A 12,241-nucleotide genomic window follows, 5' to 3' on the forward strand; every position below is an offset into this window, starting at 1 on the left:
TCTCCATCTCTTTTCTGCATGTGGAAGAGCTTAAAAAATGTGAGCAGAAAGACCTCTCCCTGCCAGGCCCCAGGGGTCCTGCCAGCCCATGCCGTTGTAGAGCTGCAAAAGGCAGGCAGCTGGAGCAGAGCGGCGGACTCGGATGTTCGCTGTGGCCAAGCCCTGCGGTGCCAGGAGCCCAGCTGTGCTGTCCTCTGCCCGACCCACCCAGCTGCTCTCGTGGCTGTGGGGGGCAGGCCAAGAGGGGCAGCTGCCGCTCCTTGGGGCACAGACTAAGTTCCCTGGGTAATTCCAAGACCGGTTTGTCCTTGGGAAGCCTCCAGGATCTCTGTGGAGATTTCAGATGATAGAAATAAGAGGCAGATTCAGACTCAAGGTCATTTTGCAAGTCTTGCAGGACTTGTTTGTTTCACAACAGATCAAGCCACCTTCTGCCGTTGTCATGCAGGGCGATCTCAGATGCCACAAGCGTGGGATCTAGCAGGCTTTATCCCCGCTCCCTCGGTAGTTAGGTCCAGGCTATCATTAAATTGCAGAATGCATTTTACCGTCCAGCAGAAGTGCTTAGGTTTTATGACTTGTGGTGCATTTTTTAATCATTATTGTTGGTTTTTTTCTAATCTAGCAGAGTAGAGATTTCTGGAGGCTACTATGAATACATTGATGTCAGCAGCTGCCAGGACATCATCCACCTTTACCACTTGCTTTGGTCGGCAACGATTCTGAACATAGTGGGGCTCTTCTTAGGGATCATTACAGCGGCGATACTTGGAGGCTTTAAAGACATGGTAAGATGGTACCAATTTCTCTGTGGATTAAACAAAAAAAATGAGGCAAATTGCCTTTTAAAAATAACAATGAAAGCGATTGGTATTTCAATGCAAATGATCTATGCATCACTGCAATCAGGCTGGAAAGAAGGGCATGAAGTAACTCTAAGGAGACAGTGGAAATGATTGACTTTTCTGATCTGGTGTCACCACCTGGACACAGTTAGAAAAGATGAACAGAATTGGGAGATTGTATTTTCAAAAGGAACCTTCTCAGAGGTGTTGGCAATACTGGGATGAATAAAAATAAGCTCTTTCCTAAAAACTGATCATCGTTTTCATAGCATTGTCCTTCTACAAGGAAATGTGTTGTGGTTGCTCATGAATTGTTGATTTTATAGCAGTAGTAGGGTTCTGAGCTTTACAGACTGTTTAAGCAGCCGTGTTAGGCTGAAATTCTCCATCTAGTTTCTTTCTTCATGGTGCAGAATCTGAGAGGGTGAATTAGGGACTGAAACCAGGTGAAAGACTGCAAACTTGAGATAATGAAAAAATACTGTTCTGACAATATGAGCTTTGAAGTACCCTCACTTAACCAGGCTGCCTGTTGCCTTCCATACGGTTTTGTTCTGCAGAGGAAAAATCAATGGGGAAAACTGAACATTCAACAGATAAATTTGGGGGTTTTTTCAGTCTCTTGTGACTCACTCAGAATAATACAAAATGAGACACCCAGAAAAAAGCATTTGTTGCCCTGGCAATACACTTTTCTTACAAACAGATCTTGGGCCCTGCACTAAGGGTGCCTTATTTCAGAACTCTGAACTTTTCCTACACTCTTTTCAGACTCACCAAGATCTTCCCAAACAAAACAGCAGACACATTGCCAGCTGTGCATCGTGGCCTTTTGAGATTTGAGCCGCACCAGACAGCCTGTAAACCTCTGCAGAAAAAAGATCTATAGAAGTGTCTGTGAACAGCAGTACAAGAGGAGTTGAAATACAGTCGTCTCAAAATGCACCGAATAACAGAGTAATCAAAATTAATGGATTCTTTCTCCTGCTCGTGAAGATGCAATCTGAACAGTTTTTTTGTTTGAGCACTGGGCTATTGCCAGCTTGTTCTGTGGAATCTGAGAGGAAACAATAGGTAGCTGAGGAATGAAATGACCTTGGGACTTACCTGTTGCCTAAGAGGGAACAGGATTGCCAGTTGCTAATTCAACAGAGTTGAGCTCTAAAGACACACAGTGCTCTCCTTCAATCATTTCTGCTTTCATTCAGCTGTCAGTTTTCTGTGACCTGGTTAGTACCCTGAGTTTTTCTTCTTTTTGTTTGAACAGACTCCTTCCCTCCCTACGCTGAACTGTTCGGTTGAAAATGCACACCCTTCGGTGTCCTACTACTCAAGGCCACAAGTGTCATCTTACAACACCTACTACCACAGCACTCCTCACCTGCCTCCCTACTCCGCATACGACTTTCAGGTAACGAACGTTACGGGATGTTTTCTCATCTAGTGGCAAGGTTAAATCCACCTGGTCTGCAGGAGTCTGGAGGCCTGTCTTCCCATCATTCACACAGTTTAATTTTCCTGTTCCTGCAGAGAATACCAAATCTTTCCTACTAGGCATTGGTCCTTGGCAGTGCTCTCTCTTACTAAGGCAGTGTTTCCCTGAAAGCTGTCCTTGAAGAGAAAGCAACAGAACCTGCTGCCTGCCTCCTCTGTCATTCACTGGTAGAGGCCACATTAAAAATAGGCACCTGCAATACTCTGAAGTTAGAGGCAAAACGAGGTGTTCAGGTGCTAGTTTTTATTAGGCCACCTGCTATGTCCGAGAGAAACAGATGAACTTTTGGAAACAAGCTATTTGAGGTCCTGAAGACGGATACTGACTGAAAAGCTATTCTGTTGTGGTTTTTTTTCCATATGTGTCCACATGGTGTAAGAACGGTCCCTGCAAACATCACCTCTGCTGTAATGCATCCCTTTCTTTTCTGAGTTATGAGTTATGGAGCTGTGCTCTTGGAAATGGTGACTTCATGTGAACCTTGCTGTCAAAATCAGCCTTTACTTGTTGAAGCAGATGAGGACATTTCCTCCTCAGCTATTCTGTCAGGTGGACGTTACTGCAGCGGTGATGTTAACTTAACACATCATATGTTTTCTTTGCAGCCATCAGGGCTGGAGACTTTTTTTATTAACAAGAGCTTAAGGTCTTGGACATCAACTAAAAGGTGTGCTCTGTGGTAGCCACCATCTCCCTCATCAGAGCCATGCATCAGAGGTAATATGAATCTAAACCTTTCTGGTTTTACTGCTAGTGCCACTAGACAATACTGTTGTCGGGGCTTCCTAGAAATATTTGAACACTTACATTAGAATTTCTAGGACTTGTTTATACAGATTTGTGACTCATTTTTGAGATTAACACAACCTGGAACAGTCGCGAGTGTTGTATAACTTTTTACAGTTACAAAAATGCCAAGCTCAGCGCATACCAAACCAAGCTCTGCTGCGAGGTCCTCTTCTCAGCCGCTCGGCTGGTACTCAGCACAGTTTACCTCGAGTTTGTCTCTACTGCAGCCGCAGCACCAGCGGAGAGCTCAGCATGGGTGGATTTGCCCTGCTTTTCAACTAGAAGTACTGCTGGGGCTCTGCTAACGCTTACAGCTCAGCTGGATGAATGAAAAGTCTCTCTCTGTCCCGTTGCTGTGAGCACAGGTGTTGGCTTAGGAGCCGGCACAAAAACTGGGCATAAATTGAGGTAATCTAAATTTAAAATAGCCAAGTCTCTCTTTCACATGCAATTCCAAGTCTGACCCTTGCTTATCTTCCAGGGGCCTGCATGGAAGCATTAGCTGAGGCCTCTGGCTCTGGAGACTCTCTCTGGCCTTGAGCCCTGCTCGGACCCGAGCGGTGGCTGTACCACCCTGACACCTTCTCCCCTGCCACCCTACAGCACACGGAGCAAGCCCGGTCTTGCCTCTCAAATCCCTTTTGAAGGCTGCACTCCCTCTGGCACAAGAATTAGCCAAGTCAGTGCTTCCCACTCATCCCACACATCTTTCACAGGAAAAAAAAAAAAACAGCACTCCAGGATTTCTAAGGAAGCCTGTGCCTCTGCAAGAGCCTGGCTTTCACACACAAATCTAAACCGGCAAACCCAGCCCTCTGGTTTTTGGAGGATCGTAAGCCGATGGGTTGCTGTGGCTACTGCTTGTGCCATGGCTAATGACACTCCACCCAGCTGGCCGTGGTGAGGAAGGCAGGGGGCCATGACGGGAACCAGGCAGGAGGAAAGGGCCCCGGTGGAAGTCGTGCCGGTATCTTACTCCTCACCCTGTGCGCTTGGTTGGGGGCAATTGGCTGAGAAAGTCTCAGTCCTGCAGCATTTTCACTTCTGCAGGGCCTGAGCCACATTTGGCTCTGACAAGAGAACACAGGCGAGCAGAGGCCTTCTCTGCCTTTCACCCCCCGTCAAAAGAGAAATTAGTGCCATCTTCCCAGCCAGCGGCTTCGTTAACAAAGCCAGGCTGCTGCCTGCAGTCGGTGTGAGCCAGGCTTGCTTGCAGCCACAGCGACGCTCCTCCAGGACTCGTGGATGTCGCTGAGGCAGCTGGTGTAACTGTGAAAACCCAGGACTGTGTTTGCTAACGACTGCCGGCACTGTGTTGCCGCGGCAGTGCCCTTCCAAGTGCCTCTGCGGTCCGGGGGCTCCCACCCATTGGGCTTTAGGTGAACTGGGGCGTGACAGAAGAGCTGTTGTGTTATTTGAAAGGGGAACGGTTTGTATGGCTTTCTGTGAGGTCCTCGGCGAGCAGGCTGGGCTTTTGTGGTCTATATATCTGCTTAATAAACCATTGCAGGTTGGTGTTAGGGGAGTGACACAAAAAAGATGCTGTTTGAAAACAACCTGCTGTTAGAGCAGAGGCCGTCTTCCCTCCACCCAACAAGGTGAAATCACATGGTCGCCTCCGACCTTGTACATGGTCACCGCGGCGTACAGCTCGGCCTCGCTGCCCCTGGCGCCGGTCCCTCGGCACGCACTTCCATGCCTCTTGCAGCACAGTGCAAATCCTCCTCACGCTTCTGTCTCTGCTGGGGCCTTGACCTGGGCGTATTTGGGATTTGCAGTCCATGCCCGCGGCCGAAGGGTGGTGAAGGGGTGCATAGTGCCTGGGCACCGGAGCAGAAAGGCTCCAGCGTGCCGGCGGTGCGGCCGAGCGCCGTCCAACGCTGCCTGCTCTGCAGGTGGCTTGTTCAGGTGGCCAGATGGCCAGCAGCAGCCCAGGGCACAGCGTGACTGTCCGGGATAAAACCACCGTGTTAGTGGCCAGAGGAGCAAATACCAGTAACTGTATTTCATGGCTTATTTGTCTGGCCTGTTTCTGGACAGAACACAGCCCGTGCACAGGTTTCTGGCAGCGCCAGCACCCTGTGACTTGAGGCTTTAGACTGGAGGTATTTTTGATAACGAAGGTATTTTGGAGAGCGGAAATTAATCTTCAGGCATGTACAAATTTTTTCTTCACCTTTTCAAGCTTTTTACTTACTGAAGGAATAAATTATTTTGTTATCATTAATTTCTGGGTTTTTCTTATTTGTGGTGAAGAGAAAAAGTAGTGTAAAAAGAAATTATCTGCAGCCTGTCCATTGTTGCTACTGGTTGATGTGGGAAACCCAAGATTTCACAGCGACTCATCAGTTTTCAGTTGTCCAGCCTCTGTGAAATGCAGCAGGTACACAGAACTGATGAAAAAGAAATTAATTTTTTTTTTTAAATGCCTTTTTCAGTTTTAAGTGTAAGAAATCTCATTATGCAAAACTGTTACTTACAGGCTGCACTTACCTTGAATGCAACAAGTTATTGGAATAATTATTCGTATGTACATATGTTTTGCAGAAGTGATGCTTGAAATGGTAATTTTGCACTGCTTGGTAATGAAGTATTGCTTTGCCAGGATCCTTTACATTAAGAAGTGGTTACATTACAGGCTTCTTGCTGTCTCCCTACAGCATTCCAGCGTATTTCCAGCCTCCACTCCTTCTGGCCTCTCCGATGATCCCCAGTCAGTGTCACCATCTCCCAGCTATATGTGGTCCTCTAATGCGCCGCCTCGTTACTCACCACCATATTTTCCACCTTTTGAAAAGCCACCACCTTATACACCATAAAGAATGCAGGAAAGAAGAAAAAATATTTGCCATTGAAATAATTGTGAACATTTTGTATTCATATTTTACTGTGGGAGGGAGCAGGAGGATAGATACAGAAGATAATTGCTAATACAAATATTAGATTGGACTGTTCTTTCTTGCAAGACTTATTTCAGAGGTTTAACAATGGAGTATGAGGAAGGGGACATACTGCTGATGTTTTGCAGTGTCAGTGAGTAGCAGGTGACCTAAATTCCAGCCTTCTTGTTTTACCGCGAGATTCATGTAGTCCTTGGTTTTTAATAAAGCGATACAACACAGGTGATAGATTCTGGTCTGCCTTACTCGATCTTGTGCCGAGCTGAAGCAAGGGTAGCCAAGATCGATAGTTGCCAGAGACTATCAATCTGTTTAAGGTGAGGGTGTTTGCAGAGAGCTCGACTTGATGCTTGTTTTGTTTGGCATTGGGGCTCCAGTTGCTGGGATTTTTTGGGCCCACAGAACCTAGCTCACGTCACCTGTTGGTTACAGCCTACGCACTGGAAAAATCTTGGGGGGGGAAACCGTGACAGCGTCTCAAACTTTAACGCTAATGAAAAGAGATAACATCATAGGATATTTTCATGTATGTCTAGCAAAACAATGGGAATATTGCTTTTTTGAGGGGAAAAGCTTTAATAGGCAAGGTGTTTTTATTTCAGGATGCTTCTTAAGATAAAAGGTGAAATGGAGTTGTCTCTCTCTCTGAATTCTCTGTAAGTAATGCTGAAGTCAAACAGTCTGGGTGGTTGCACTGCCTAAATCTTCCTTGTATTCCTAATAAAGAGCATCAGGAACTGTCCACAAGTCACTGAAACAGTGCAGTGAAAACAGTATAATTTTTTTTCCCTTATGTTTGGTTGGGAATTTTTTTTTTTTAAGCTTGTACTTTTAACTTTTTTAATGAACTGAATCAGCACCCTGAGTAAGCACTGTTTTAGTAGCTGTATTACGGGCTGCACATAAGGAATATCCACTACTAGTTCTCCAAGATGTAAGTCTCACATGGATAAAACTCAACACCCTGTAATATAGGATGAAACCAATAGGAATTTGCAATTATTGTTGTGACTTTCATTTAATCTTCAGCTGATGACTGTGCTGATTGATCTAGATTCCAACAGATTTTGCATGCCTCCTGCATAACAAAAGAAGGTCAGCTTTGTTATGTGGCACACTGTCCTGTAAAGTGTGGTTTTACTTCAGAAGTGATTTCAGATGACAGTGCTCAGATCTGAGCTGCTCAACCTGAGCGTTCTCAGCTGCTTCCTTCAAGGATAAAAATAAGGTATTGACATTTTACTCCTTACTTCCTAAAGATTTCATTTCCTTGGCATCAGATTGTTAACCCTAATCCTCAATTGTCTACCTTTACTTTGAACTGATGCAGACAAAAAGGTACCTAAAAGCTAAATCTAGCTTTCAGAATCTAAAAGTGGAATACATGCTGGGGTGCGGGGGGAGGGGGGAATCCAGTTCGATTTTAAACTGTGACATCTCTCTCCTTTTAATTTGAAAAAGAAATATTGTCAACATGGAAAACAAACACTGAAGTCTCTGATCTCACTTTTCAAAGTACACTCACACTTTATAATGCTGTTTTTAATCCTGTGCATTTGCAAAGCCTTTAGGCTAGGCTATGTGTTAACCTTATAATTTCCACTGTCAAATATTAATCAGTATATTAATAAGCTAAAGGATGATACTGTTTATCCAGAAGCAAATGTAACTTTTCTCCAGTAATAAAGAAAAATAAACAGCTGGAGAAAGGAATACAACTCGTGGGATTTAAAGCAGTAGTGTACGCAGAACATCCTAGTGACATTTTGGTTTAGTATAGATTGTTGAAGTGCAGCTCCTGTAAATTTCCGTACTGGAAATAAATTTATATACTAGGGCATCATCCATTTTATATTACATTTTTCTGAATTAAATCTTGATAAAGAGATCATGGACAATTTCAAAATAGACAGTACTTCTCCTGATAAAACTCCCCACAAAACTAGAATGAGAAGGGCACATTAATATCAGTAAACTGATTGCTGCATCTTTGAAATAAAAGCTAACAGTCCTGTCCCACTTGTGACAAACATACTCTACCATTTGTGCCTGTCAACTAAATAGGGCTAGAAGGACTAGGAGATGCTACAGGACAGGACTGAGAAACTCACGAGGGGAACGCAATGTAGTGGCAGAGAAACAATTAGGAAATGATTGTGTCATTGGTTTTGAGTTGACAAATACTAAACTTACGAAATGATCCAAATTCTCATTTTTTTCTAAGGAATATTTAAGCAAAAATTACATTGCTGCTTTAAATTCACTATAAAAGGACAAGTCCATTTTCACGTTTAAAAAATAACTGGTGGAATTTTCTGTTGAATTACCCATTTCCTTCTGCTTGAGTAAAACTAAGCGTTTAATGTAAATGCAACATTCTGCACTGTATTCATCATTTCTTATGAGAATGTCAAGATTGTGACTCATATGTACCCTTTTATTACTTTACCAAAGTTAAATAAAATTGTGTGACTTTTGTAAACATTTATAAATTGCATTTTATATTTTAGCAACTTTCCTGTTTTACAAGCATCTTTAATGTTAGTTGAGGAATTCCAGTGTAACAGCATCGTGCATTTTAAAAACAATCCATCAATCAAACAAACTGTATTTACTGTATTGGAAACTGGTGTTTCTACCAGCATTAGCCAGAGACACCTTTTTTTAAGTTCTGTTTTTAAAAGCTCCACCCAGATGCCCCCACATTTCATAATTCTGCAGGTGTACCCACATAATGGGGTGCCTTGACTTCAATCACTGTGAAATCTTCACTGCTCATTTTTTGCTTAACACAGAGGTGAATACTCTAGCCCGTGCAGTGTTAGTGTCTCCTTTACTTAATTTCATGCTTACTATATTACTTTGGGCCTAATTCTGTTCTGATGATGTCAGGTTCTCTTTGATGTTAGCAGAAGTAGGTGGAAGCTCCATGCCAGGGAGACAGGCATCTAAAGCATCATTTGATATGTTACTAAATTGCATTCCTTACCTGTAATAAGAAGTCTACGTAAAGTAACTAATTTTCTCCATGTTAGCCACAGTTTGCCAATGATCTAACTCTTCCAAATAATAACTAGTCAGCAACCTGGTAAGAAGAAGAGGCCTAACCATGAGTTAGCTGAAATACATTGCACTGGTCATTATGTGTGTTTTTCTTGATTTCTAGCTCATTTGCAATGATGGTCGTAGTTGGACAGACTGTTCCACAGCAGCTTCACCTATTCTGAGCGTAAGTGTGTATCGCGACACGCAGCTTATAATACACAGTGGAGTCTTTCAGCTAATTTGCTTTCTTGGAAAGTGCTCAACCAAAAAAAAAAAAAAAAAAAAAAATCCTAAGCCACAAATAAAAACACCTTCCCCCCTCCGCCACTGGTCAAGGGGTTCCCTGCTATTCCCAAAGACCAGGAAAAGGAAGCTACAAAGTGCTGGTAATCTAACACGTTAGACTGTAAAAGTTGAGTTGTCATTAAAAAGAAACATGCCACACCCATCTTTAGAATTAAACTTTTTTTATTTTTGCCATAGAAAGCTCTAAGAACTAATATCAAGTATTGATTAATGAAAAGTAGAACACAACTTTAAAAAGTATGTTAAGGAAAGACTGTACAATTATATACATTACAGATCTGGCAAAAAAGATAAAATGTTTCACATGGAACAGTTCCTAGGCAATAGCTGTAGAACTCAACGTTCAATGTATATAGCCATCAGCTTCTGCATCTTTTTATAAGCTGCATGCCTTAACAGTACAAAATAAATAAGCAGTCAACTGTTATCTCAGTATTTGTTTAATTCACATACTGGAATGCTATGGTATGAATCCCCAAAGAAACCATACAGTGAGGATGCAGCCACCATTATCGTATTTTGCAGCAGATCCGTTAATGTTTTTATATGCATATAAATGACTGTGAGGTTTGCTACCATACTCTGTTGAAATTTTTAATTTTTATATAAATGCTTTTTCAGATTCAATCTTTTTCTTCCATTACCCCAAAGCCAATTTATTAATATTTACATAAGTTTTTTCATTAAGTTAAACTGGAAGCTAAGTGTTTATAAAAACAAACAAAAAACCAAATACAAGTGCGATAGCCAGAAATCTAAATATAAAAGCTCATGGCCCCATAAAAAGTTTTAAAAGAATGGATTTAACATGTTTCCAAACCAATAAATACTCGAAGTGAAATTAAAAAAAAAAAAAAGCTTTACATGACCTCTGGACTTTGGATATCAAAAAATCACTTCCAAGGAAAACTGAAGACCCTGAGACACATGCAAGCACGAGTCTTCTAGCAAAAATAGTTACAAAGCCCTAATTTTCCAGTTTTCCTCCAAAAAGAGACCTTTAGTAGGCACAGTTTAATTTAAGGTTTTAAATATATCAGCAGCAAATATTGATAGCCATTATGTTTAGTATCACAGAATGTACACTTTGCAATGTATGCTTAATTCCAGATGTGTCATGTCAATAACAAAAATAACATTGTATTTTTCTTGTCAAAAAGTTCAGGAAGTCTCAATATAGCACGCAGCCAGCTACGTCGGAGCTACCTGTGCTAGTACAGGCAATCAATACTTATGTCTTCTGAGGATCATGTTTGACTGCTGAAATGCCATCTCAGATAACATCCAACCTGTAACATTTGAAAGTATACTCTATTATATTCAAAGGGGTCTGCAATATGATCTGGAAATAACGATGTAGATCATGTTCTTGGCCTACAAAACAGAAGTGCTGAGCATTACGTGCATAAGGTAAACAAATCTTCCTTTTTCTCCCATCATTACTCATACAGATTTCTGGTACCCTTTCTTATAGCTCAAGTTGTATTTGAACCATTTACCACTTCAGTGTCTTTCTGTCTAGAGCACTATATGTCTAAAACCTTAACCTTGAAGGCCATAGGATCAGGATGCTTACTTAAAACACGAAAGAGACAATAAAAACCTTTAACTGTAATTTAACCAATGAAAGGTTACGATAACTAACTAGTGCTATGCACGACAATCTTTCTCGGTCACCTCTAGAACTTGAGCAGTTTTCATATTACCATTTACAAAAATTCAGTAAGTCACTACATCTGAAATGCTAAACTATGACTCCAGTAGACACCTGTTTGTTTTTCTCAGACCTACTGTTTCCTGTTCAAGTTGGACATCTCATTTATCTTCTAGGTGCCTAAACATGTACCAATTGCAAGGAATAAAAAAAAAGGACAATATAATAAACCCAAAACTGAAAATAAATGACAACTAGACAAGTGCAGGAAATTATACTTTGGATTATGGTGGATGGAGGGTGTTTTTTCACTGTTGGTTTACTCCTCATGCTTCCACACCCTCTAAATGGCAGGGAAAAAAAAAAAATCCAGATCCCTGTTTCACTTAAAGATCTCGCCAAATAGGCATACAAGATCCTCAGCAGTCTCAGTGATAAACTGATACAGCACTTTTAGATTATTTCATAGTTTTGAGAAGTACATTTCAAAGCCTTCCACCAAAAAAAAAATAAATAATTACTTTTATTGTAAGTATTACTTTTTTAAAAAATACCAGGCTGAAGCCCTTCTTGAAGAGCAAAAAAAGGAACAGCACTTTATTCCAAACTAACTACTGGCATCTTTTTCAGTACTAAGAAAACCTAACATCATTCCTCAGGCTTTAAAAAGGCAAAATTATCTCCTCCTGAAGTGTTCTAAGCTTCTTTGCTATTGAGCTTTGTGGGTTTGGGGGGCTTTTTTCCCCTTTGCAAAAAGAGTAAAATATAAAGGTCCAGACACTGAATACTCCGCTCACCATACTGCCGAGTACAAATGAAGTTTGTTCAGGTTGGCCCTAACCGAGTATCTCTTGTTGGTAAGACTGTTTGCATGAAGATCGATGATTCATAGTGCTTATAAAAGCAGAACTAAGATGCTAGCTCAAAAATACACTACTCCAAACTACTGGATGGGTTATTTTGGACCCTTGCAGTAATGCATTGTTCACAAAAATATGAATTGTGGGATTTTTTTTTTTAAATGGTTCCATATTCAAGAGACTACAATGAAAAATCTTACTGTTTTCTTGGTTAATGTCTAAACAGAATTCAGCATTAAAGTGCTAACACGAAAGAAGGGTTTACATGGTAAGTATGGGTACAGGAAATACCTCCATTACTTTAGAAAAACAATTTCTAGCTCTTTAGAAGAAATTGTACCTTTTCA

General features: G+C 41.5%; 1 protein-coding gene across 1 annotated transcript in view; it reads left to right on the forward strand.

The window, feature by feature from the left end:
* Positions 1-6,226, forward strand: part of TMEM255A (transmembrane protein 255A) — a gene marked incomplete at its 5' end in the record, with an annotated part of 9,627 nt that extends 3,401 nt beyond the window's left edge. The window contains 3 exons of the mRNA XM_009703870.1: positions 626-788; positions 2,113-2,256; positions 5,790-6,226. Of these exons, the coding sequence (XP_009702172.1) occupies positions 626-788; positions 2,113-2,256; positions 5,790-5,948 (466 nt within the window). The remainder of the gene's footprint in view (positions 1-625; positions 789-2,112; positions 2,257-5,789) is intronic.
* Between the last annotated feature and the right edge of the window lie 6,015 nt (positions 6,227-12,241).

The sequence above is a fragment of the Cariama cristata genome, unplaced genomic scaffold (assembly GCF_000690535.1).
Source record: "Cariama cristata isolate BGI_N322 unplaced genomic scaffold, ASM69053v1 scaffold38990, whole genome shotgun sequence".
Classification (NCBI taxonomy): domain Eukaryota; kingdom Metazoa; phylum Chordata; class Aves; order Cariamiformes; family Cariamidae; genus Cariama; species Cariama cristata.